At 33.9% G+C, this 23,182-nt stretch overlaps 1 protein-coding gene across 1 annotated transcript; it reads right to left on the bottom strand.

The window, feature by feature from the left end:
• Positions 1-917: 917 nt before the first annotated feature.
• Positions 918-9,774, bottom strand: LOC142336620 (enkurin-like). The gene is made up of 4 exons (XM_075385530.1): positions 9,281-9,774; positions 3,925-4,088; positions 1,536-1,654; positions 918-1,074 (listed from the first exon to the last, which is right to left on the bottom strand). The coding sequence occupies exons 1-4, from the start codon at positions 9,582-9,584 to the stop codon at positions 918-920; spliced, it is 744 nt and encodes a 247-aa protein (XP_075241645.1). The 5' UTR covers positions 9,585-9,774.
• Positions 9,775-23,182: the final 13,408 nt, after the last annotated feature.

Here is a 23,182-nt window from a genome sequence, read left to right as displayed (position 1 = left end):
TATTCTGATTTTGTCCAAGTTAGAGTTCGAGATTTTTTTGCACGACGATTCGAGTCGTTTCCGGTATTCTACCGGTTATGTTTTTAGCAGAAAGCAAGTTTGTTTATGACTTGAATTTTGACTTCTTCTGTTCGAGCATTTACCTCAGTTTTTGATTGTTTACTTCTGTTTTCGAACATTGGACTTTAACAGTAGCTTCGTTTGTAATGTATAGTAATTAGGAACTGCTGGTAATGTTCAAGGTGAAGAGGTCATTTTGAGATTTTTTGTTCCTATATAAGTAACCCCTAATTATCTAAACTAAACCGGACAACCCCCCACAACACCTACCTACCCCCTCCCCCCACCGCCCCCGCACCCCTCCCCCCAACTTGCCCCAGCACTACCCACCTCCCCAATCTATCTACCCACCCACTCATTTATCTACCCCCCTCCACCTACCTACCCCCCCCCCCCCCCCAACTCCCCCCCACCTACCCCTACCCCCCAAACTACCGCCTCCCTTCAACTAACTACCCTCCCCCCAACTACACCAGCACTACCCACCTCCCCCAACCTATCTACCCACCCACCCCACCTAGCTCCCCCGCACCTAAAAAATTCTCGGCATTTTTAAAACACTTTAATATGGTTTGTTGGGCTACTTTTGTTTTTTCTCTTGTATGTTTTGATGTTCTGATTTCGGTAAGGTTAGGTTAGAGATTATAATGCACGACGATTCGAGTCGTTTCCGGTATTCTACCGGCTATGTTTGAACTTCCATTTATGGAAAAGTTTTAGTCATAGAACTTTCATTTATGACAAAGTTGCAGTTTTACCAATCTTTTGAAACTTTTTTGATTTATGAAGTCAATGTTCTATAATATGAGAGTTCTATGATTAAAACTTTTTGTCAACCCGGGGGTTGATTGTAATAGTTACCTCTGTTGGACAGTTGAGTCACTGGCCTTGAGTCCACAGATGTACTCTTTGTTCACAGCCTCCCAGTTGTGTTTCAGTCCCCAAATAAGAGCCTCCTTCTCATCATCACACAACAGCTTAGAAGTCCCTCTCACCAAGAACTCCCCATTGTACCTATGTGATCAGAATTTCTTATTGCACGCAGATTTGAAATTTATTCTGTTTCAGTACCTCCTATCTCCCTCTCCCCTCCTCTCCCCTCCCCTCCCCTTACCCTGTCTTTGAAGTATTATTCTATTTCATTTGCACAAATATTTTTTTGTCAAAAATGATGCACATCTATTAAACTGTTAAAACATAGTATAGGTTGAAATTCTTGTTCGCAGAATTTTGTGAATCACTTCTAACTCGCTTTCCTTTATAAACTTCCATCAATTATTCTTTTTTCGAAGCATTATCTGAGCAAAAAAAGAAGCGCATTAGCTTAATCAGACTGGCTTGTGAAAGCGAAAATTTCATTCGTTGGGGGATATGAAACAGATCAAAAATTTTCAGCTGTCTAAAAGTCTTGTGAATGGATACCTTGGTAGGCTATAGTTTTACCTTGGTAGCTAAACTGCAATTAAGAAGCTCACCTATCTTCAGCCTGTTGTGTGTCGAACTGTTGTCTGTACCTCCTCAGAATATACTTGGGAGTTTTACCATAATTCGGTTTGTAAATGTACTTTCGCTCCAGTCCACTGTTGATCAGAGGCTGTGAACATCAAAGAACGTTCGTAAAAAGAAACACATTTATTATTTTGGGGAATGTACGAGTAATTGTTGGTTACATGACAATTTACCCAATGTGCCAAAATACCCAATACCATAATGCCAAACAGGATATGGATCTTTTCTGTTTGAACCCCTCCCCCCCCCCGTTACAGAGCACGTGCCATTACATAGTAAATCGTTATGCAAAAATATGGCACGTGCGTCTGGGGGGCGCAAACAATATGCACCCACCAAGCTGGAAGAGGGGGGGGGGCACAAACCCCGAGTCGAGATGTCAGCGCCGTTTCAGCGGATTATTTTGTAAGAAATGCGCTGAATGTGCTAAAAATATGTAAGAAATGAGTTGAATGCGTTGAATTGCGCTAAAATGAGCTCAAACGCGCTGATTTTTCAAATTTTTCAGCGCAAAAATCTTGCATAATTTTGCGTTGAAATGCGCTGAAAATTTGTATGAAATGTATTTGAATTTCAGCGCATTTCTTAAAATCATTTAGTGGATTTAAACGCTTTTTGACACCGATTCCATAATTTCGAACCATTTAATTTTCCTTATACACTATGGTACCAAAAAGCTATGTACAGCATGATTTCTGGTTTTAAAGCATGATTTGTGCTTCATAAGCATATTTTGCTCTAAGGCGAGAAGAAAGGCGTGAAATTTAGAAGGTTTAAGAGAAATTTCATTCTCCTTTTCTCCGCTTAAACAGAAAAGATGGTTAAACCGCTTTGTTTTTTCACCGTTTGCCAAGTTGTTACGCAACGAGATGTCGGATTTTCATGGTCTAAAATACAAAAGCAACGCAATTTGAAATCAAGATCCAGTGAACAGTATGCATATAAACGTTACCTGTAAAATAACAGTTTCGAGACCCAAAAATCGAGCGGAAGACCCCCAAAATTGTCAAAAAAAGTTATTTACTGATGTTTTGAAAGATCCCAAAACCTCACTGGAGCACATTAGAGTGGCTCATAACGCTTTCTCTTGCTACGATACAATTTCCAGTGGTAGAGTTAGACAAATTCTCAAAAAATATGGCGTTTCGTCAAGAAATGCTGCAAAAGTCATTTTGAAGAAGAATGAAGAAAGTAAAGATGAAATTAAGAGAATGAAGAAAGTGTTTTCGTTCAAAATGGTGTATCAAGATGCCGAAGAAGCCGTTGTCTTTCTGGCAGAATGTTGTTTTTACTGATGAAACACGGATGTGCATCTCCAGCAACGGAATTGTTAGAGGTTTTCGAAGAAATGGAACAAGATTTCTTGAAAAAAAACCTCAAAAAATTTGAGCTCGGATAAACGATCTTTTATGCTTTGGGTTGCAATACAATCAGATGGACAGAAATTGCTTGTTAAGTGTCCAAACAAGCTAAATGTTGTCGGTTTTTGGAATTTTGAAAACTTACGAAGAAAAAATGCATTTCCTGGACATGTTTTTTTAGCAAGATAATGCTCCTGTGCATAAATCGAAGATTATCGGCATTTTTTTTCCAAAAAAACGAGTGGAAGCTACTGGAATGGCCAGCATGCAGTCCAGTTCTGAAAGCTATTGAAAATTTATGGGCGATTTTTAAGCAACAATTACGAAGACAGACAGTTTTTTGGGAAAATTTAGAAGAAAAGGTGTATGAAATTTGGAATGAAATTGACCCAGACGTCGTGAGAAACCTGTATGAAATTTATATCAAACGTCTGCTAGACGTCAAAAAAGCTAAAGGTGTAATGACGCGTTATTAGAGAACAGAATTTGAACTGGAAATGTTGTATTATTTGATGTTTGTATTGCTTTTTGAAAAATCTTTTGGTGTACGTAGCTTTTTGGTACAATAGTGTATAACGATTAACTTTTTCTTTAAGAAATGCGCTGAAAAGCGCTGAAAATACGTAAGAAATGCGCTGAATTTTCAGCGCATTTCTTCCATAATTTCAGCGCATTTCTTTCTAAACTGTCTATTGCTATAAAATCAAACTAAATAGGCAGAAGTTCAGTAATGAATGGAGCAGTGGATTGAGTGAAGGCAACGGCGCCGGAGAGCAGGGTTCGATTCTCAGTGATAGCTATTTTTTTCAAAACTCAGTGGTTTTCAGCGCGTTTCTTGCAAAGTTTCAGCGAATTTTAGCACAATTCAGCGCATTTTTATGTAAGGTTTTTGCGCGAACTTTTTGAAAAATCAGCGCATTTCTTTCATAATATTTCTCGACCCGGGACGGAAAAGATCCCAGGATAGCATAAAAATTTCAGATATTCACCGTACCTCGAAGTGACCATTCCTGTCATCCACTATTCCTCTTCTGATCTGATTGGGACAGCCTTTGAGCAAAATGTTTTCAGCCGCATTCTGTCTGATGAAGTCAGTATCTCTCCTTAGATTCATCAGAGGCGGATCTTTTGGAATCGGAGGCAAGCGAGGCTCGTGCTAGAATGCATAACAGAAATGGGACTATCAAGGTTGAGGTTTTCGTTTATTAAAAACGCACAGTACGTTGAAGGGATTAAACCAACGATGTCCCTAGTCAAAGTGTGGATAAATTCTGATCATGAACTAAGGTATATACTGATCATAGCTCATTTTCGTCCGGATCTGTCTGCCTAAATCTCAAAACGAGCAAAAATTTATCATGACTGATAATTACCAGGATGGATCTGATCAAATATGATCATGGCCAATTGTTGTTTGGATGGGTCTCATTACGATCAATGAGCACCTCAACCCGAGTAACATTCGCGTTGAATTGCAGATTGATACACCTTGACAAGACGTCTGATCGTGACACCGTATGTAAAAAATAAATATCTTGAAATAAAGATCTAAATAAAGATCTTATCCAGATAAATCAAGAAAATTTTTTCACAGCACTTAAAAATTCTTGTTTTTTCTCTTTTTTTTTTGTTTTCTCCCTGACAAAAGAGACAAGGAGAAGTTAGATTTCATTCAAAGACAAGCCGAAATAACCGATTCTGTTCTAGGTTTATGCGTACCAACTAATGCGATCTACTGAAGTTGGTTCTGACGCTTTTTATAGGACTCTAGTGGGGGAAGGGTTACGTTGAGGGTTCTACATAAGTTGTGTACTGCTTACAAAACGAGCTTGCATTCACTCTAAAAAATCTTGATACTGGAAACAGGAAGTTCAACTGTTAGTAGACTGGAGGAGCTAAAAGTTTTTAAAAGATTTTCTGCTTACTTTTCATAATTTTAATCTTAGAACATTGTGTTAGATCTTGTTTAATATTGCTCATAAACTTTCTACATTCTAAACTCGATAATTTCCGCAGGCAGTCTTACGCTAAATCTTCCTTGACCATATTAACATGATCTTGTTCCTTGATACACATGGACAGATCTTGCAAGTATTTTTCACATATCTTGATGTTTTTCGCCACGATTGTGGCAGGATATTTCATGTCTTAGTATGTTTCTTATTATGTGTGTCAAGTTTAAGCCGAGGGGTTTCTCAATAATGATATGATTAAAAAAATCTTGCTAAACGTCGTGATATTAATGTTTTCAGAACCATTTCATTGTCTCAAGAAACAATCCAGTATCTCTAATTCAAGCTTTAAATAGTTTCAATGACTCAAAGATACATAAACTTGGAAGATAACAAATTTTCGAAAACTTGAAAAAAATCAAACCTTATCAGAAAATTGCTAAAACTCGCGCCATAAGGTAATTGCTAAAACTCGCGCCATAAATTGCTAAAACTCGCGCCATCAAACATCGGAGGGCCCTGGTGCCGGAAAAAATTTAAAAAAAAATCAAAATATTCAAAAAACTTGAAAAAATTGCAAAATTTTTTTTAAAAATTGCTTAAATTCCTGATCTCAAATTTTGAAATAATTTTGAAAAACATTCCACTGCATCTAGAAACTATGCATTAACCTACTATCAAAACCTAGAGTTGGTTCCTGGTTCTTGAGGCTGGAAAAACAAAAACTGACAAAAATTTTCAAAGAACTTGAAAAACTGGTAAGTTTTATCAAAAACTTGCTACAAGCCCTATCATTTAACCCCGATTGATTCACCCTTGTATCATTTAACTTTTCTATCTTTTCACCCCTCTTTTAACTTTTCTATAAAATAGGGATTATTAAATTAGCAATATAATGATTTGGCCATGCCTTGCGGGCCATGGCCATGCCTCCGCGGCACGTGGGACTTGATATGAAACTATCACAACTGGAGGTGAGATTAACTTATCCACTTAATTATGACAAAACATGCCTTTAAAGTTGACTGCTAATTGGCGGGATGAAATGATAGAGGGGTGAATTGATAGAGGGTTTAAATGATTGAGGGGTGAATCAATCGGGGTTAAATGATGGGGGGTTGACTGAATAGGGGTAAAAAGAAGTAGAACTTATAGATTATCTCTTGGAGTTAAGCTAGGGCATCTTTTTTACAAACTAGGGGTCAAAACTAGTTCACTCATTGATTTCTATATTTGATAAAAAGCCGTTTTTGCATGTGATTTATGCATGGAGTTGTAGTTTTCAAAAAAGCAAAAAAAAACTAAATAAGTTTCTACAAGTATAATAGAAAATATTTTCTTTGATGTTTCAACAGATTTGCATAATCAAATATAAAAACAATTACAAATTTTCGCAATTATAGCAATGATGGTTTTTTTTCTAGTGATGGGTAAAGTTATAGTCAGGACCTTGAAAAATGTATGCGTTTCATTTGAGTTCTTCCATGCCTCAAATTGATTTAAAAATTTGAAACTGACCGCCGTTTTTGGTTGCCCGTTTTTTCTCAGTCTTTTCACAGTTCAAACCTAAAAACACTGCTTCATTGTTGCAAGTATACTTTGCATCCATTCACGCGCGTGTTTTAATTTATGACATGAAAACTGAAGAAACCTCTGGTCTTTCCCATTATAACCCCGCCATGAAACTATAGCCACCATCATGGTATAATTACCATGTTTGGGGGGCTATAGATTATCTGACCACTAAAGCTTTTTTTGTGGAGCATCGTGACAACAGCATTCTTTCAAATGCAAGTTGAAAAAAATTTCAACACGCATTTTGATATAATTTTTAACAGATCTTAAACGAGATGCGTGTTTAACTTTTTGCAAAATAAGGCAGCTACTCAGAAAGTTGAAATTCAGCAAGATCAATAAGTTGCAAATGCTTGCCTTCTGTTTTTTTTTCTGAATTGTTTTTTTTCGGTTCTCCTCTTAGAATAAAATTCCCAATATGATCAGTTTGTTTGATGATAGTCGAATTGAACCCTTAATCAATTGGTGGGTTGGCTTTTGGGTAGGTTCTTGTGGAAATTAAAAAAAACATTCTGTTTCTCAATATAAATTTATTTGTTTTTAGATCAAAGTGAAAACAGAAATAAATTAAACTGATAATTACAATGATGCCATTGAAGGGTCATGGTTAGTTTTAGTCTGAAGAAAAGAATTTGAAAAAGATAATCATTTTTTGGATCTTTTCCGTTTGTGCCCCCCATCTCAGTGGGTGCTTAAAATTTGCAACACCCAGACGCACGTGCCATATTTTTATATAACAATTTACTATGTAATGGCACCTGCTGTTTGTGCCCCTCCCCTCACAGCTTAGTGGGTGCATATTATTTGCAACACCCAGACGCAAATGTCATATTTTAACATAATGATTTACCATGTAATGATACGTACTCTACAACAGGGGGGGGGGGGGGCATAACGTTCTGGGGGCACAAACGGAAAAGATCCAATTTTTTTTCTTTCAATTGGTTGCTGTTCAAGTTGGCGTTTTTTGAATTTCCCAGAAACGCTTCTGTTGTTTTATTCCATGTCATTGCCTAAGTTTATAGAGGTTTACACTGAGATAAAATTTCAATATATAGCATCAATTTGTTGAAAAAATTTACAAGGAACGAAATTTACTACTTTTACGGAAACTTCTTCTAATTAGAATTTCGCATTTAAATTGAAAATCTACTGTTGATCTTGTCATTTTTTTCCAAACTTGCTGAGTCAATCTGAGTCAAATGAGTAGTCGATCTAAAACTTCAGGAAAATCTACATTGCTAAAGCCACCTGAATTATCAGGAATAATCAAAAGAATGCAAATTTGAATGGATAGTTTTTCCTTCTATCTCACGAAATTATGTTTCCTGTCGTGTCAATTACTCAATATTTGGAACCTTCTGCGGATTTTTAATCAAAACATAATTGAATTCAACTGTAAGAGGCAGGTCTGGAATTAATCGTAGGTCACCTCAGAACGTTATGAAACTAATTAATTTAGATGTAGTAAAAACGTTTGGTTTCTCTTCTTCTTAAGCAAAGAGAGGATTTTTTTTGTTTGTGCCCCCCCCCAGCTTGGTGGGCGCATATTTTTTGCAACCCCCAGACGCACGTGCAGTATTTATACACGATGATTTACTATGTAATGGCACGTGCTCTGTAACTGGGGGACGCATAACATACTGGGGGGGGGGGGGGGCACAAACGGAAAAGATCCCAAAAAGATTACGGCAATTTCTCACATTTTTTACCGTTGAATTACTTAATTTAAGATAAAGAGACCCTAATTTGCCAGCAAAATAGTTCGTTCGAGGGGCCACTAAAAGCACCAAAAAAATTAGCGAAATTTTTAAACTTTGTTTGTTGTTTCCTGTTTCTCTGAGAACAATGTTTCTTGTAGTTTTCTTGTACATAAAGTAGATCCAACTTTGTTCTGGAATTGAACTCAGTAAAATTTTGAAACAATGATGTTTCTTTTTCTTGTTTTTGAAAATTTTTCTCGTCTCTTGAACTTTTCCCATTTTCTTCAAAGTTTTTCTGTTGTAGTTAAATTGAATATCGATTGTACTAAAAATACCAAGGCTTAAAATGTAAACTACAAAGATGAGAAAGAGCTAGCGAAAAGTAAAAAAAAATCCTCCTTTTTTAAAATTTAAAAACAACTACAAATTAATTGAAAAATTTCAAGCAATTATAGCAATGATGTCTTATTTTTTTCTAGTGATAGGTAAAATTATAGTCAGGACCTTGAAAAATGTGTGCGCCTCATTTGAGTTCTTCCATGCCTCAAATTGTTTAAAAATTTGAAACTGACCGCCGTTTTTGCTAGCCCGTTTATTCTCAGTCTTTTTACAGTTAAAACCTAAAAACACTGCTTCATTGTTGCAAGTATACTTTGCATCCATTCACGCGCGTGTTTTAATTTATGACATGAAAACTGAAGAAACATCTGGTCTTTCCCATTATAGCCCCGCCATGAAATTATAGCCCCCATTATGGTATAATTACTATGTTTGGGGGGGGGGGGGCTATAGGTTATCTGACCACTAAGCTGGGGCGCTATAATGGGAAAGACATCTAGTATGGGAAATTAATGAGAATGGGAAATAGTAGGGTCAAATAAGAGGGTCATCGAAGAAATTACCGCTTCTGAGGAAAAATGGTTCTGATTTAGGAAATTATTTCAAATAAATTTTGCGACCCCCACCCCTCACAAAACAATTTATATATATAGTAACACAATTTGAGAGTGGGGCAATAAAAACAGTGCATAGATTTGGTGGGCAGAATAGATCCGAAGGAGCAAAAGATGGGTCTCCCATTATGGTATAAGTAAACTATAATGTAAGCGTTCACTTTCCTTGTATTTAGTGACGCAGTGACTGGGCTGCTTGATTCCACAATTCTTCTTGAGGAAGCAGTTGGGATCTTTCAGAGGCTCCAGAGCCCACCCCATCGTGCGACGACAATGTCGGTTCTTGCGTCTCTCAATCACTGCTTGGGGATGGAAACAGGACACATAGCCAGTGTAGCGTTTAGGAATCGGTGGCAGTATCCGATTAATAGGAATTAGGTTTAGAATGTTTTCTTCACCTCGACATATTGTTGGTCTCTTTGTGTCGTAGGGAGCAAGACCAGAACTGGTCATGACTTTTTTGATAACCATTTTTAACAATTAATCACAGCATCTAATTTAAATCTCGGCTGTATTTGTGCATATATTTAAGTGGAATGTTATGCTGTTAAAAATAATAATAATGAATGAATTCATCTAATAGGATTTTCAGATGATTATTTACGCAGCAAAGAGGCTCAATAGGACTGTCAAGAATGGTGACGTTAAGTCACGTGCTTAATTAAAATATGTTTTTGGATTCGGAGACTTAAATGGTCACGACAAACTGAAAACCTCATTAGCAACTTTTTCTCGCCCTCAAAAATATTCTGAACATTTTCATCTATTACCCCGCAGCAAAAGGTTCACTCGGGTTTAACCCTGGAGTTCTGAAATGATTGAACAAATATTGCCGACGATTAGACTTTTGACCGATTCAGATAAGCTCTTCGACTTTTCGCCGCCCAAAATTGTCGCGTTGGATTTTGGGTCTTTCCCATTATACCCCCGCCCACATTAATGTTCAGATAACCTATAGCCCCCCCCCCCCCCGTCATGGTAAACATACCATAATGGGGGCCTATAATTTCGTGGGGGGGAAGGGGGTAGGGTGGCGGTTATAAAGGGAAAGACCCGGATTTTTGTTCGACCCATTTTTTAATGCTGCTTTTTTGCCTATAACCAATATTTCAAGCCAGAATTTAGGTATTATAATGCTCGGCTTTCGCTCAAATCAGGAACCTGAAATCATTAGGAATCGCCTCGTCCACTTAATAGCATAAGATTATCTGGATCTTTTCCGTTTGTTTCACCAGTATGTTATGCCCCCCTCCCCCCAGAGCACGTGTCATTACATGGCAACTCATTATGTTAAAATATGGCACGTGCATCTGGGGGTTGCAAATAATAGGACGTACCCAAAAAACTGGGTGCGCATTTTTTGTTTCGGTTAACACTTTTTCACAACCTCTCAAGACAAATTGTCTTACCCAATTAACAGCCTATATCAAGTTGCAGAAATTGTCGAAGTAAATTATTTTACTCAACCTTTAATGCTTGGGTAAAATGATATATTGCAGCAATCTATGCAACTTGAAATGGGCTGTTAATTTTGTATGAAAATTTGTGTTGGGAAGTTGTGCAAAACTGTAGGCCGAAATAAATAATACCGGAAAAACGTAAATGTTTGGAATTGAAGCGACTGATAAATGCTCATAAAAGTTGCTAGCTATGAAAACATTAACTTTTACAGTTACAATACTTTATAAAATTTGGGATCAACCCTATTTTGCCTCCCCCAAGCTTACTGGGCACAAAACTTTCACGCCCCAGTTTATTTTTTTAAATAAGTAATGTAATATAAAACACCGGGGAACCAAATAGAAGAGATCAAAAAGTTGATATTCTTGGGAGGGAAGAAAAATAGAAACTCCTGTTCTCACGAAATGGCTTATATTTGCAGTGCAATCGTTCAAGAGCAGTGCAATCGTTCAAGAGCGATCTGTCATCTTATCGCAATTACTCAGGGGTAATTATCTTAACTACCCCCAGGGAAATGCATCAAGTTTTCCGCTTATACGCACTTCAGCTAATCTTATCTACTTAATAAAATATATCTGCAGAACTTTTACTTTCAAACTTTTCATTTACGCATAACTTTTTCAATTATCAAATTTTTAAAAGTTTTTCGATTATTAACGAAGTTGTTGAAAATTTCATTTTTTTCAATTTTTTTACTCCTCATGATTTGAACCCATGCAACAAGAAAACAATTTTTTGGCATTTTCTTTTGGTAGTTTAAGGTTTTTTCTCGGTAGTTTCAGTTTCAAAAACCCGAAACCGTTAAAAAACTTTTCAAATGAAGGTGTTCTAATAATCGATTAAAAATTTTTTAACACAATTTCAAGGAAAAATACTAAAGCCCAGAAAACCATCACAGTGTGAATGTTGTTTTTGAATATGATATTGGTAATCTGTATAATCATTGACTACAGTACTAATGATGGTTCTGGCAGACTTCAATGAAGTATTTTCAACAGTCCATGCTCATTGTATTTCTTTCATTGTATTTTGTCCAGTTTCTGTAGAAGAACACGAAAAGGAGACTGCCTTACTGCCTTGTCAAATTTTTTGTTGCCTAACTTGGGCTCAAGTGCGTTCTCTTCTTCTACACTTGCAATAATACTCTTTGTCAATGACCCATTTTCCCACTCGTCACAATCCCGATCCAGTTTCTGCTCCTGCAAATTTTCAAACTCGTCAGACACACACCACAGGAATTTAAGTTGTCTCTCCTCCTCAAAAAAGCCCAGTTGATTTTTATACATTGATTTATAAGGCAACTATAATCACAGAACTGCGCGTGGAATGACCTGCTTTGTTCCATGTTGTCTGAGACGTGTAAAGTTGTGTTTTCGTAGTGATTCTTGTAAACGTTTACAGTTGTCTGTTTCTATGGTACAGAGATTTCAGGCAAATTCTCGATTGCAATAATGTAGACCAGAAGCTGCCCCAGAAATGAGAATGGAGGATCAGCTACCCAGCCGAAGCACCTTCTCTTCTCCTTTATAATTTCTACATCATCACTGAAATCGGGGAAGAAGAAGTGGGCCTTAAGATTTTCGTTCATTTTCACAGATTTGATTTTAATTATTCCAGCCTTTTTTGGGTGAAGACGGTTGAATTCCAAAATGAACTGAAGTTTCCAAAATCTTTCCCTCTGAAGAATTATTATGCTATTTGCGAATGAGTACGATGATTATAATAGCCGTTCATTCGTTTTTCCTGTTCTTTTTAAATTTTCTATAACAGTGGTGACTTACCTGGAATGGAATTAGTAAGATGTTCTGGAGATGAAGAATCTTCACTGAAAAGTTTATAGTGGTCAACTTACGTTTGTAGCAAAAGGAGACTGAAATTGTCTTTAAAAAAGAATGAAAAAACTAACTATAGCTGAGTTGGTGAAGGGAAGGAAAAGAAGCACAATGACTTGGATTATGACGCAATAGTGACGTCATTATTACATTGTTATGAGTAAGACTTCAATCACGTTAGCTGTGCATGCTTTGATAAAGTAAGAATAATCAGATCGTAAGTAGTATGGATTTTTTTTGTTCACTTGAATTCAGTGACCCCATAGAAAACCTAGGTATCAGTTATTGTAGCAACCATATGACGTAGCTGGACTAAATTTTGATCCAATGAGGTCAGTGGCCATCCTACAAGGATTAGATAACCTAATTGTTCGTAACTGTGAAAATAGTAGCACGTAGTTATAAAACTACTATTATTATACAGATACATTTAATGACTAATTTTGAACAATAGTAAATAATTCGTGACAAATTTGTGCTCATTAAACCTATATCGATCACCTGAGAAGATTCGTCTTCACAAAAAATCATGTCAAAAATTGATGTTTTTAAGGTCACTAAACAATTGGTTGTCAGGAAGAATTTTGATTAACAGAGATGATAAGGTTGTCCAATTTTTGATATACTTTAGATAAATAATTGATATCATTTTGTTATTTTGCTTACAATATGGGTATTTTGTGACAATACTAAAAAATTGGATAGAATTTGGATATTTTTTGACAAGATTTAGCTACTCTATGGTAAAAACGGTTATTTTTTGGAAGATTTGAGTCTGTTTTTGTGGCAACTATTGGGAAGTTTTCGCTAGAACTGGGTTCTTTTTGGCAGGAATTAGGTATTTTTTGGTAAAGTGTAGTAGATTTTGGTTAGAATTGGGTATTTTTTGCTATGAATTGTGTAATTCTGTACTAGAAATGGATACTTTTGGGCTAGAATTGATTGTTTTTCAAACTGAGATCAATTTTGTGAGACCTTTATGATCTTTAATAGATGACACAGTAGATTTGTTTGGTTAGACTTGTTAAAATAAACACAGTAATTTTTTTGGTTTCAGGTTACAGAATCTAAAACTTTGAAAAATACAAGTTTTTCCTCTTTTCACGACTTTTAAACTATGTCCATTGGATTCTGCGTCAAAGATTTTACGCTATAATTTTGTTCTGTAACGCACAATTCCAACAAAAAATTGTTTGAGGTTTCAGAAGCTGAAACTTCGGAAAACCCGAAAAGTGTAACTTATTAGGGTTAAGGAAATCGCCATCAAATGTTTTGTTTAAAAACAACATATAGAAAGTTGGTATAGCATACCACTCTCGAAGAAATTATTTTGTAGTATGAGGTTTGAGAAACTAAAACTACCAAACACCCAAACCCATTATCTATAATTGACCGTGAAATTACCACCATTGAACTCCACTTCGAAAAATACCCTCTAAAGTTGTACTGTATCATATATTTTCGACCAAAAAAAATTTTTAGTTTGAGGTTCCAGAATCTGAAACTACGAAAAAAATAAAAACTTTCTGTGATGGTTTTCTGTGCTTTAGTACTTTTCATTGAAATTCATCTGTGCTAAAAACATTTTAATCGATTATTAGATCAATTTTATTTGAAAAATCTTTTTAATGGTTTTGCTTTTTTGAAACTGAAACTACCAAGAAAAGACCTTAAACTACACAAAGAAAATGCCAAAAATTAGTTTCTTGCATGCTTTCTTATCATGAGCAGTAAAAAGATTGAAAAAATATGAAATTCTCAAAAAAAAACTTTCAAGAAGTTTTTTGCGAAAAATTTCCGATAATTTGAAACTATTGAAACTAAAACTTCGTTAATAATCGAAAAATTTTTAAAAATTTGATAATTGAAAAAGTTATGCGTGAATGAAAAGTTTGAAAGTAAAGGTTCTGCTGATATATTTTATTAAGTTGATAAGATTAGCTGAGGTGCGTTAGAGCGGAAAACTTGATGCATTTCCCTGGGTGTAATTATGATAATTACCCCTGAGTAATTACGATAAGATGACAGTTCTATTGTTCTCGCTCTCTTTTTTAGTTACGTCTTTGACAAATTGATGAAAATAGGCTATAGGTAATCTTTATACATAGGTGCGTCCTTTTACCCCCCACTCTTGCTCACCCTCTACTACTATCATAGCGCAAATTATTAGTTAAAAACTTATTGAAATATAAAATAAAATTTGATAATTTTGAAAATTAATTTCCGCCCAAAAATCAACGGTATTTTTAAAATTTTTTTTGCACAAAATGTCTCCATTTGTGTATTTTTTTAGAAGCTTTAAAACTTGTTTTGAAAAAGTATCTCTTTAAAGTTCAATTTTGGATTAACAGAGGCGTATAAACTGATAAAATTCCATTTGTCCAACCACTCAAATAAATTGGCGAGATAATTCGTCAATTTAAGCTGCTCTATACAGTATTTCGAAAAGTAGAGAAATTTTTTTTAGACATTTAGTTTTTTTTTGCGGAACACTTTTTAAACTTATGATTTCATATAAGTTAAATAAGAACAAAAAATTTGATTCAATTAAACCAATTTTTTCTGCACTCTCTGTGTCTAATTTGGAATCTGAAGTTTTGTTTCTAACATTTCGAAAACTCTTTTAACCCAAATTTCAGCCTTCATGGCCCCTTACATTTTGGTCGATTATCTAAACTTTTAAATAAACCGTTTAATGTAACCTATTATATACTTGATTACTGAATGTAACTTTCTTGGTCCAAGAAAAATTTAATCGAGCAAGCCAGAAATTTAAAGCAATTTTGTTGTATGCAATGCATTTTGCAGCTTTTCTAATTAATTGTTCAGACCCCAGTTGTGGGGGAAGGAACTATATACTCAAATGGGTTTTTTTGTTCAGTCAATTTTGGCCGATCGATATCTTCATCGTAGAGAAATGTGAGTGGTATCATTAAAAAACTCGTCCAGCCTAAAATTTGAAAATAACAAGTTTTTTTTTAATTTTGTTTTTTTCCAGGAGTTATCGAGGATTGAACTTTTGTGCGAGCACGTCATATTTGATATGATATTTCACTTTTAGTGTAATTTTTCGTCAAATTATGATTTTTTCTTTAGAAATTTTTCATTCAAAATTACATTTCACGCCACAAAAAGAATCAATTTTGTATTCCTAATACACAAAAGGTGACAAACAAACTAGTTCTGGTCTCAGAGGGAACATCACTATAAAAAAAATTCGAATTCGATTTGAGAGCTGTTTTTTTTTTAGAAAACTTCATATTTTTTAGGTCACCTAGAGACTGGTCCATATCGATGTTTGCTTAATGGTAAACCTGATTCACAGTAAAACCAGAAATTAATCTGTTTAGTGTTTACCGGCTTTATCTTCTAACTATTGGTTTTATGACTTCGATGCCACAAGATTTCAAAAACAATTTTAAAGTTTTTGGTTATTTTTGTATTTTTGAATCTTTTTGAAATTTTATCGCAATATTCTAATTTGGATAGCTCCCGCTGGTTTAGGGAAGACGTTCAATGGATCCTAGACAAAATTATGAGAGAAAAGCTTATGGTTTAAATGGCTTCGACACTTTCATCTTGCACTTTTCTACTGATTTTTTGGTTTTTGCCTGTATTTGTTTTTGTTTCCATAGTCATAAGACTTATTGTAATATCCTAGTGGTTTTTCATGCATGACAAACATCTTTGTTCTTCTATTGAGTCTTGACTGAGCGTATTTATTGGCTTCTGCTGAAAGATTTTGAACTTATTGTCTGTTAAGAATTAAAAAATACTTTTTCAAAAAATTTTTTTGATAATTAAACAATTTTAAACTTATTTTCATGACTTTTAAGAAACTCAGTATTGATCAGAACCCCCTCCTTTCTTTCTACAGCAATCTAAATTCTTTTGGTTACTGATTTTTTCTGACTCCTGGTTTTATGTCTTCGATGCCATAAGATTTTAAAAAAATTAAATTTCAGGATATTTTGTAATTTTGGTTCCCGTTGAAATCTTTTCACATTATCCTAATATTGATAGCTACCATTGATTCTGGGAAGACGTTAAATGGAGCATAGATAAAATTTTCAGATATAAAGATATGGCTTAAATGGCTGCGACACTCTCTTCTGGCACTTTTCTAATGAGTTTTTTTGTTTCTGTATTTTTTTTGTTCCATAGTCATAAGACTTATTGTAATATCTTATTGATTACCAATGCATGACAAACATTTTTGTCTTTCTATAGAGTTACGACTGAGTGTATTTGTTGACTTCTGTCGAAAGCTATTGAATTTAATGGCTGTTAAGACACAAAAACAGTTTTTCGAAAATTTTTTTTGAACATTAACCAATCGTAAACTTATGTTCGTGAATTTTACGAAAGCCTCGGTAATTTCCAAAACTTTTTTTTCCTACTTCAACAAAAATAATCTATTTTGCGTCTTTTTCTTCTTACTATTAGTTTAATAAAAAAAGTTGCGCGAGTCTTTATAAATTTTTTGGACATTTGAAAAATTTTCGGATTTCTTGTAGTTTTTCTGAAATCTCATCTTATTATCCTATTGGTGTTACTTCCAATTGGCTTAGAAAGGATGTTCAAAAGCTCATAGATAATGTTTTCAAACAAAATCTCATGGCTTAAATGGCTTCGACACTTTCATCTTGCACTTTTCTACTGATTTTTTGGCTTTTGCCTGTGTTTTTTTCCATAGTCAGAAGACTTATTGTAATATCTTATTTGTTTTCCATGCATGAAAAACATCTTAGTTTTTCTATTGAATCGTGACTGAACGTATTTATTGACTTCTGTTGAAAGCTTTTGAACTTATTCTCTGTTAAGAATTTAAAAATACTTTTTCAAAACAAATTTTTGAACATTAAACAATTTTAAATTTATTTTCATGACTTGTAAAAAATTCTCAGTAATGATTAGAACCCCTTCCTTTCATTCTACAGCAATCGAAACGCTGTTGGTTACCGTTTTTTTCTAACTCCTGGTTTTATGTCTTCGATGCCATAAGATTTTAAAAAAAATAAATTTTAGGATATTTTGTATTTTTGGTTCCCGTTGAAATCTTTTCACATTATCCTAATATTGATAGCTCCCATTGGTTCTGGGAAGACGTTAAATAGAGCATAGATAAAATTTTCAGATATAAAGATATGGTTTAAACGGCTGCGACACTCTCTTCTGGCACTTCTCTAATGAGTTTTTGGTTTCTGTATTTGTTTTTGTTCCATAGTCATAAGACTTATTGTAATATCTTATTGATTACCAATGCATGACAAACATTTTTGTCCTTCTAGAGAGTTACGACTGAGTGTATTTGTTGACTTCTGTCGAAAGCTACTGAATTTAAAGGCTGTTAAGACTTCAAAAACATTTTTTCGAAAATTCTTTTGAACATTAACCAATAGTAAACTTATGTTCGTGAATTGTACAAAAGCCTCAGTAATTACCGGAAATTTTTTTCCTACTTCAAAAAAAATAATCTATTTTGCGGCTTTATTTTCTTACTATTGGTTCCATAAAAGAATTGCGCGAGTTTTCATAAATTTTTTGGACATTTGAAAAATTTTCGGATTTTTTGTGGTTTTTCTGAAATCTCATCTTATTATCCTATTAATGTTACTTCCAATTGACTTAGAAAAGATGTTCAAAGGCTCATAGATAAAGTTTTCAAACAAAAGCTCATGGTTTAAATTGCTTCGACAATTTATTCTCGCACTTTTCTACTGAAATTCTGGTTTTTGCCTCTATTTGTTGTTGATTTCTTGGTCAATGACTTATTGTAATGTCTTATCGTATCGATGACTTGTCAATGACAAACAATTTTGTCATCCCATCGAGGCATAACTTTTATGCTCTTATCGAGCGCTTTTATTGCGCTTCACTGAAAGCAATGGAGTTTAATGGCGTTGATACTACCGGTTTTCTAAAAAATTTCGTGTTTTTAATGTATTTGTTCATATTTATTGATATTTTGAAGTCATATTAACAAAAAGAATCTCATGTTTTTAAATATTAAATGGATGGTTAAAGAGTCATTACCGAAAAGTTATTTTTTAATGGCTTCGACACTTTTCTCGCTCAATTTTTTTTTCAATTAGTGGTTTTTGACTATTTTTTTTAAATCTTTAGGTAGGCGTAAAATGCTGAGAGGTCTGAAAATCTTGTAATTAAGTGTTCAAGGGTTAATGTTTCCCGAGGCAGTCAGTTTATAGCAAAAAGTCTCATAGTTTGTGATATTATAAATTTTCAATGTTTTTTTAAATTTTTCAGTTTTTGTTGTTTTTTTTTGTCAACTTGTAGCTTCTTCTCATCATTGAGAGGTCTATTTCAATTTTTTGTATTTGAAAAATTTAAATGTTCAATGATATCATGTCTTACCTGTGGACATTAGGCGTTTGAATAAAGTTTCAATGGTGTACTTGTGTTTCCTTTTCTCTTCTTTTAGCACATTCACGTAATAACTGATCCCAATGATTTTCAAATGTGGCACAAAAGCACTTATTTAGTCTTTCAGTATAATTATAATTGCATTAGTTTTCATTCAAAATTACATTTCACGCCACAAAAAGAATCAATTTTGTATTCCTAATACACAAAAGGTGACAAAAAAACTAGTTCTGCTCTCAGAGGGAACATCACTATAAAAAAAATTCGAATTCGATTTGAGAGCTGTTTTTTTTTTAGAAAACTTCATATTTTTTAGGTCACCTAGAGACTGGTCCATATCGATGTTTGCTTAATGGTAAACCTGATTTACAGTAAAATGACGCCTAATGAACAAAAAACACGTTTTCAAGGAATCGCAGATCTTTTTTATGGCTTCGACTCTGTGCTTTTGTAATTTTTAATGAAATTTTGATTTTCTTTTTGAGGTTTAACTATATTTTTGGAGCCCTATGGCATAGAATCGTTGATTAAAAGTGCTATGGGTTTTGTAACGAGCATTATTGAAGCTATTCAGTGCTTTGATTGGACAGCTAATGACTGTTAAGACTGTATATAATTTTTCGAAGATTTTAAACAGTAACCGATTATAAACTTATTTTTGTAAACTGTAAGTCAGTTTCAGTACTGACAGGGTCCTCTTCCTTTCTACTGCAACCAGAAATTAATCTGTTCAGTGTTTACCGGCTTTATCTTCTAACTATTGGTTTTATGACTTCGATGCCACAAGATTTCAAAAACAATTTTAAAGTTTTTGGTTATTTTTGTATTTTTGAATCTTTTTGAAATTTTATCACAATATTCTAATTTGGATAGCTCCCGCTGGTTTAGGGAAGACGTTCAATGGATCCTAGACAAAGTTATCAGAGAAAAGCTTATTGTTTAAATGGCTTCGACAGTTTCTTCTTGCACTTTTCTACTGATTTTTTGGTTTTTGCCTGTATTTGTTTTTGTTTCCATAGTCATAAGACTTATTGTAATATCCTAGTGGTTTTCCATGCATGACAAACATCTTTGTTCTTCTATTGAGTCTTGACTGAGCGTATTTATTGACTTCTGCTGAAAGATTTTGAACTTATTGTCTGTTAAGAATTAAAAAATACTTTTTCGAAAAAATTTTTGAACATTAAACAATTTTGAACTTATTTTCATGACTTGTAAGAAACTCAGTTTTGACTAGAACCCCCTCCCTTCTTTCTACAGCAATCTAAATTCTTTTGGTTACTGATTTTTTCTGACTCCTGGTTTTATGGCTTCGATGCCACAAGATTTTTTAAAAAATTAAATTTTAGGATATTTTGTATTTTTGGTTCCTGTTGAAATCTGTTCACATTATCCTAATACTGAGAGCTCCCATTGATTTTGAGAAGATGCTAAATGGAGCATAGACAATTTTTTCGGATATACAAATATGGTTTAAATGGCTGCGACATTCTCTTCGATCACTTTTCTAATGAATTTTTGGTTTCTGTATTTGTTTTTGATCCATAGTCACAAGACTTATTGTAATATTTTATTGATTACCCATGCATGACAAAAATTTTTGTCCTTCTATCGAGTTACGACTGAGCGTATTTGTTGACTTCTGTCGAAAGCTATTGAATTTATTGGCTGTTAAGACACAAAAACAGTTTTTCGAAAATTTTTTTGAACATTAACCAATCGTAAACTTATGTTCGTGAATTGTACAAAAGCCTCAGTAGTTACCGGAATTTTTTTCCTACTTCAACAAATAATCTATTTTGCGGCTTTATTTTCTTACTATTGGTTCCATAAAAGAATTGCGCGAGTTTTCATAAATTTTTTGGTCATTTGAAAAATTTTCGGATTTTTTGTGGTTTTTCTGAAATCTCAACTTATTATCCTATTAATGTTACTTCCAATTGGCTTAGAAAGGATGTTCAAAGGCTCATAGATAAAATTTTCAAACAAAAGCTCATGGTTTAAATGGCTTCGACAATTTCTTCTCGCACTTTTCTACTGAAATTCTGGTTTTTGCCTCTATTTGTTGTTGATTTGTTGGTCAATGACTTATTGTAATGTCTTATCGTATCGATGACTTGTCAATGACAAACAATTTTGTCGTCCCATCGAGGCATAACTCTTATGCTCTTATCGAGCGCTTTTATTGCGTTTCACTGAAAGCAATGGAGTTTAATGGCATTGAAACTACCGGTTTCTAAAAAATTTCTTGTTTTCAATGTATTTGTTCATATTTATTGATATTTTGAAGTCATATTAACAAAAAGAATCTCATGTTTTTAAATAATAAATGGATGGTAAAAGAGTCATTATCGAAAAGTCATTTTTTAATGGCTTCGACACTTTTCTCGCTCAATTTTTTTTTTCAATTAGTGGTTTTTGACTATTTTTTTTTTAATCTTTAGGTAGGCGTAAAATGCTGAGAGGTCTGAAAATCTTGTAATGAAGTGATCAAGGGTTAACGTCTCCCGAGGCAGTCAATTTATAGCAAAAAGTCTCATAGTTTGTGATATTATAAATTTTCAATGTTTTTTTTAAATTTTTCAGTTTTTGTTGTTTTATTTTGTCAACTTGTAGCTTCTTCTCATCATTGAGAGGTCTATTTCAATTTTTTGTAATTGAAAAATTTAAATGTTCAATGATATCATGTCTTACCTGTGGACATTAGGCGTTTGAATAAAGTTTTAGTGATGTACTTGTGTTTCCTTTTCTCTTCTTTTAGCACATTCACGTAATAACAGATCCCAATGATTTTCAAATGTGGCACAAAATCACTTATTTAGTCTTTCAGTAAAATTATAATTGCATTAGTTTGAATGAAAAGGGAAGGAAGAATACATAGTATTCAGATAATAGCTGATGATTTTAATGGCTTCAATAATTTGTATTTTTGCATTTTTGTTTAATTTTTTGAGTTTTTCTTCTTCTTTCGTTCCTATGGCTTAATTTAACCATCGACTGGTCCTATTGGTTTCACGATGAATGTTTAGTAAATTTAATAAGAATTATTTCGTTAAAAGCTAATGATTTTTAAGACTTTAGAATTTATTTGGTTTAAAGAAAGTTGATTGATTTTCCAATTTTGCCTTATTATTTCCTTTTGTCGACTTTGTTACCTTCTCATCAAGGAATACTGCCATCTGCCGTATACTATGGACAACGTAAATTTGTGCAGTTAAAGTTTTATACGATTGCATTTTGGCTTGGTTACCAGGTATGTTCAAATTTAGATACCAAGTTTTTGCCGTGAAATTTTTGTTTCTGCTTGTTTTCTTGTTTTTTTTCGTAGTTTTTTCAATGAAAGATCTTGTCAGCGCCCTTATGAGGCATGAAATTATGTAATTCAATAAGTAGTTAGGTTTTTGAACGTTTTTTTTTAAAATCAAACATCTATTTTTATTATGTCTTCATTTAGTTGACAATTAAGTCAAAAATGTAGATGAGCTCGGGTCGGAACATCATGTGCGAACGCACATTAACGAGCATCCTTGTTCGTTTCTAATGTTTCGTCAACTATTTGTCATTTATTGTTTTTTAACCCGAATGCTGAAATTTTAATTCACGTATTTAACATTTGTTACATTATTCTTTCGCAACATTCGAGCGATTCGAGCTCTTGCTAATTTGTACTTCGAACTCTTAAAGATCGCCCACTATGTTGGTATATTTGCTCTTAAATACCGTTGTAAGCCATACTTACGTTCAAGACTGTGAGAGGATTAATGATGTTTGTATCGAGAAAACGTGATTATTTCACACGAACGAGTATACTTTGAAATCGGGTTACATATGTTTGCATGAAAAACTATTAAGGTAAGAATCATTGACGGTATAGTTCTTAAATTCTTACTTATCGTTGACATATCCCAAAAGAGCACTTTTTGAGCCGTCTATAGCCGTGTTTTCATGTAGACAGTAGTTGAATCTGTCTGATAATGTGAAAAAGTAAATATTTACTTAATAACACAATGCGAAGTCCCACACAAACAATTTGAACACAGAAAACCACACAAACATTCTGATGAAACCAAATCAGGTCTTCTCATCTCTGGGCAACATCTTTCCAAATTTGACATTTTTGCACTATCATAGAAGCAGCCTACTTAAGCTTTACAATAAGCGGCAATGAATAACTGCAATGAACAAATTAAATGTTGGTGGATATGAAAGAGTAGTTAACAATAATTTTTAATCACAAAGGCAAACGCAAATTAATGCTACCTCCTTTTTTTCAGTTGAACGCTCATGTGCATTTGGATGTTGCTTCAGGGAGCACTTTCTTTCTTCGTTATTACCTTAAATCTACCACCTCCTTCAACTCAGACAACAATGAATAACAATGACTTTGCTTGA

This window comes from Convolutriloba macropyga, chromosome 3 (genome assembly GCF_964194025.1).
Source record: "Convolutriloba macropyga chromosome 3, txConMacr16.3, whole genome shotgun sequence".
NCBI lineage: Eukaryota > Metazoa > Xenacoelomorpha > Acoela > Convolutidae > Convolutriloba > Convolutriloba macropyga.
The sequence above is the reverse complement of the archived record's forward strand: the minus strand, read 5'-3'. Positions and strand labels throughout refer to the sequence as shown.

What these genes read in the sequence shown, in the direction of transcription:
- LOC142336620 (XM_075385530.1), bottom strand. Translation starts at nt 9,584, where the DNA reads ATGGTTATCAAAAAAGTCATGACCAGTTCTGGTCTTGCTCCCTACGAC. An exon ending in TCACTGCGTCACTAAATACA is followed by an intron (nt 4,089 to 9,280) that starts AGGAAAGTGAAC and finishes GTTATGCATTCT; the next exon opens with AGCACGAGCCTCGCTTGCCT. An exon ending in ACAGGAATGGTCACTTCGAG is followed by an intron (nt 1,655 to 3,924) that starts GTACGGTGAATA and finishes TGATGTTCACAG; the next exon opens with CCTCTGATCAACAGTGGACT.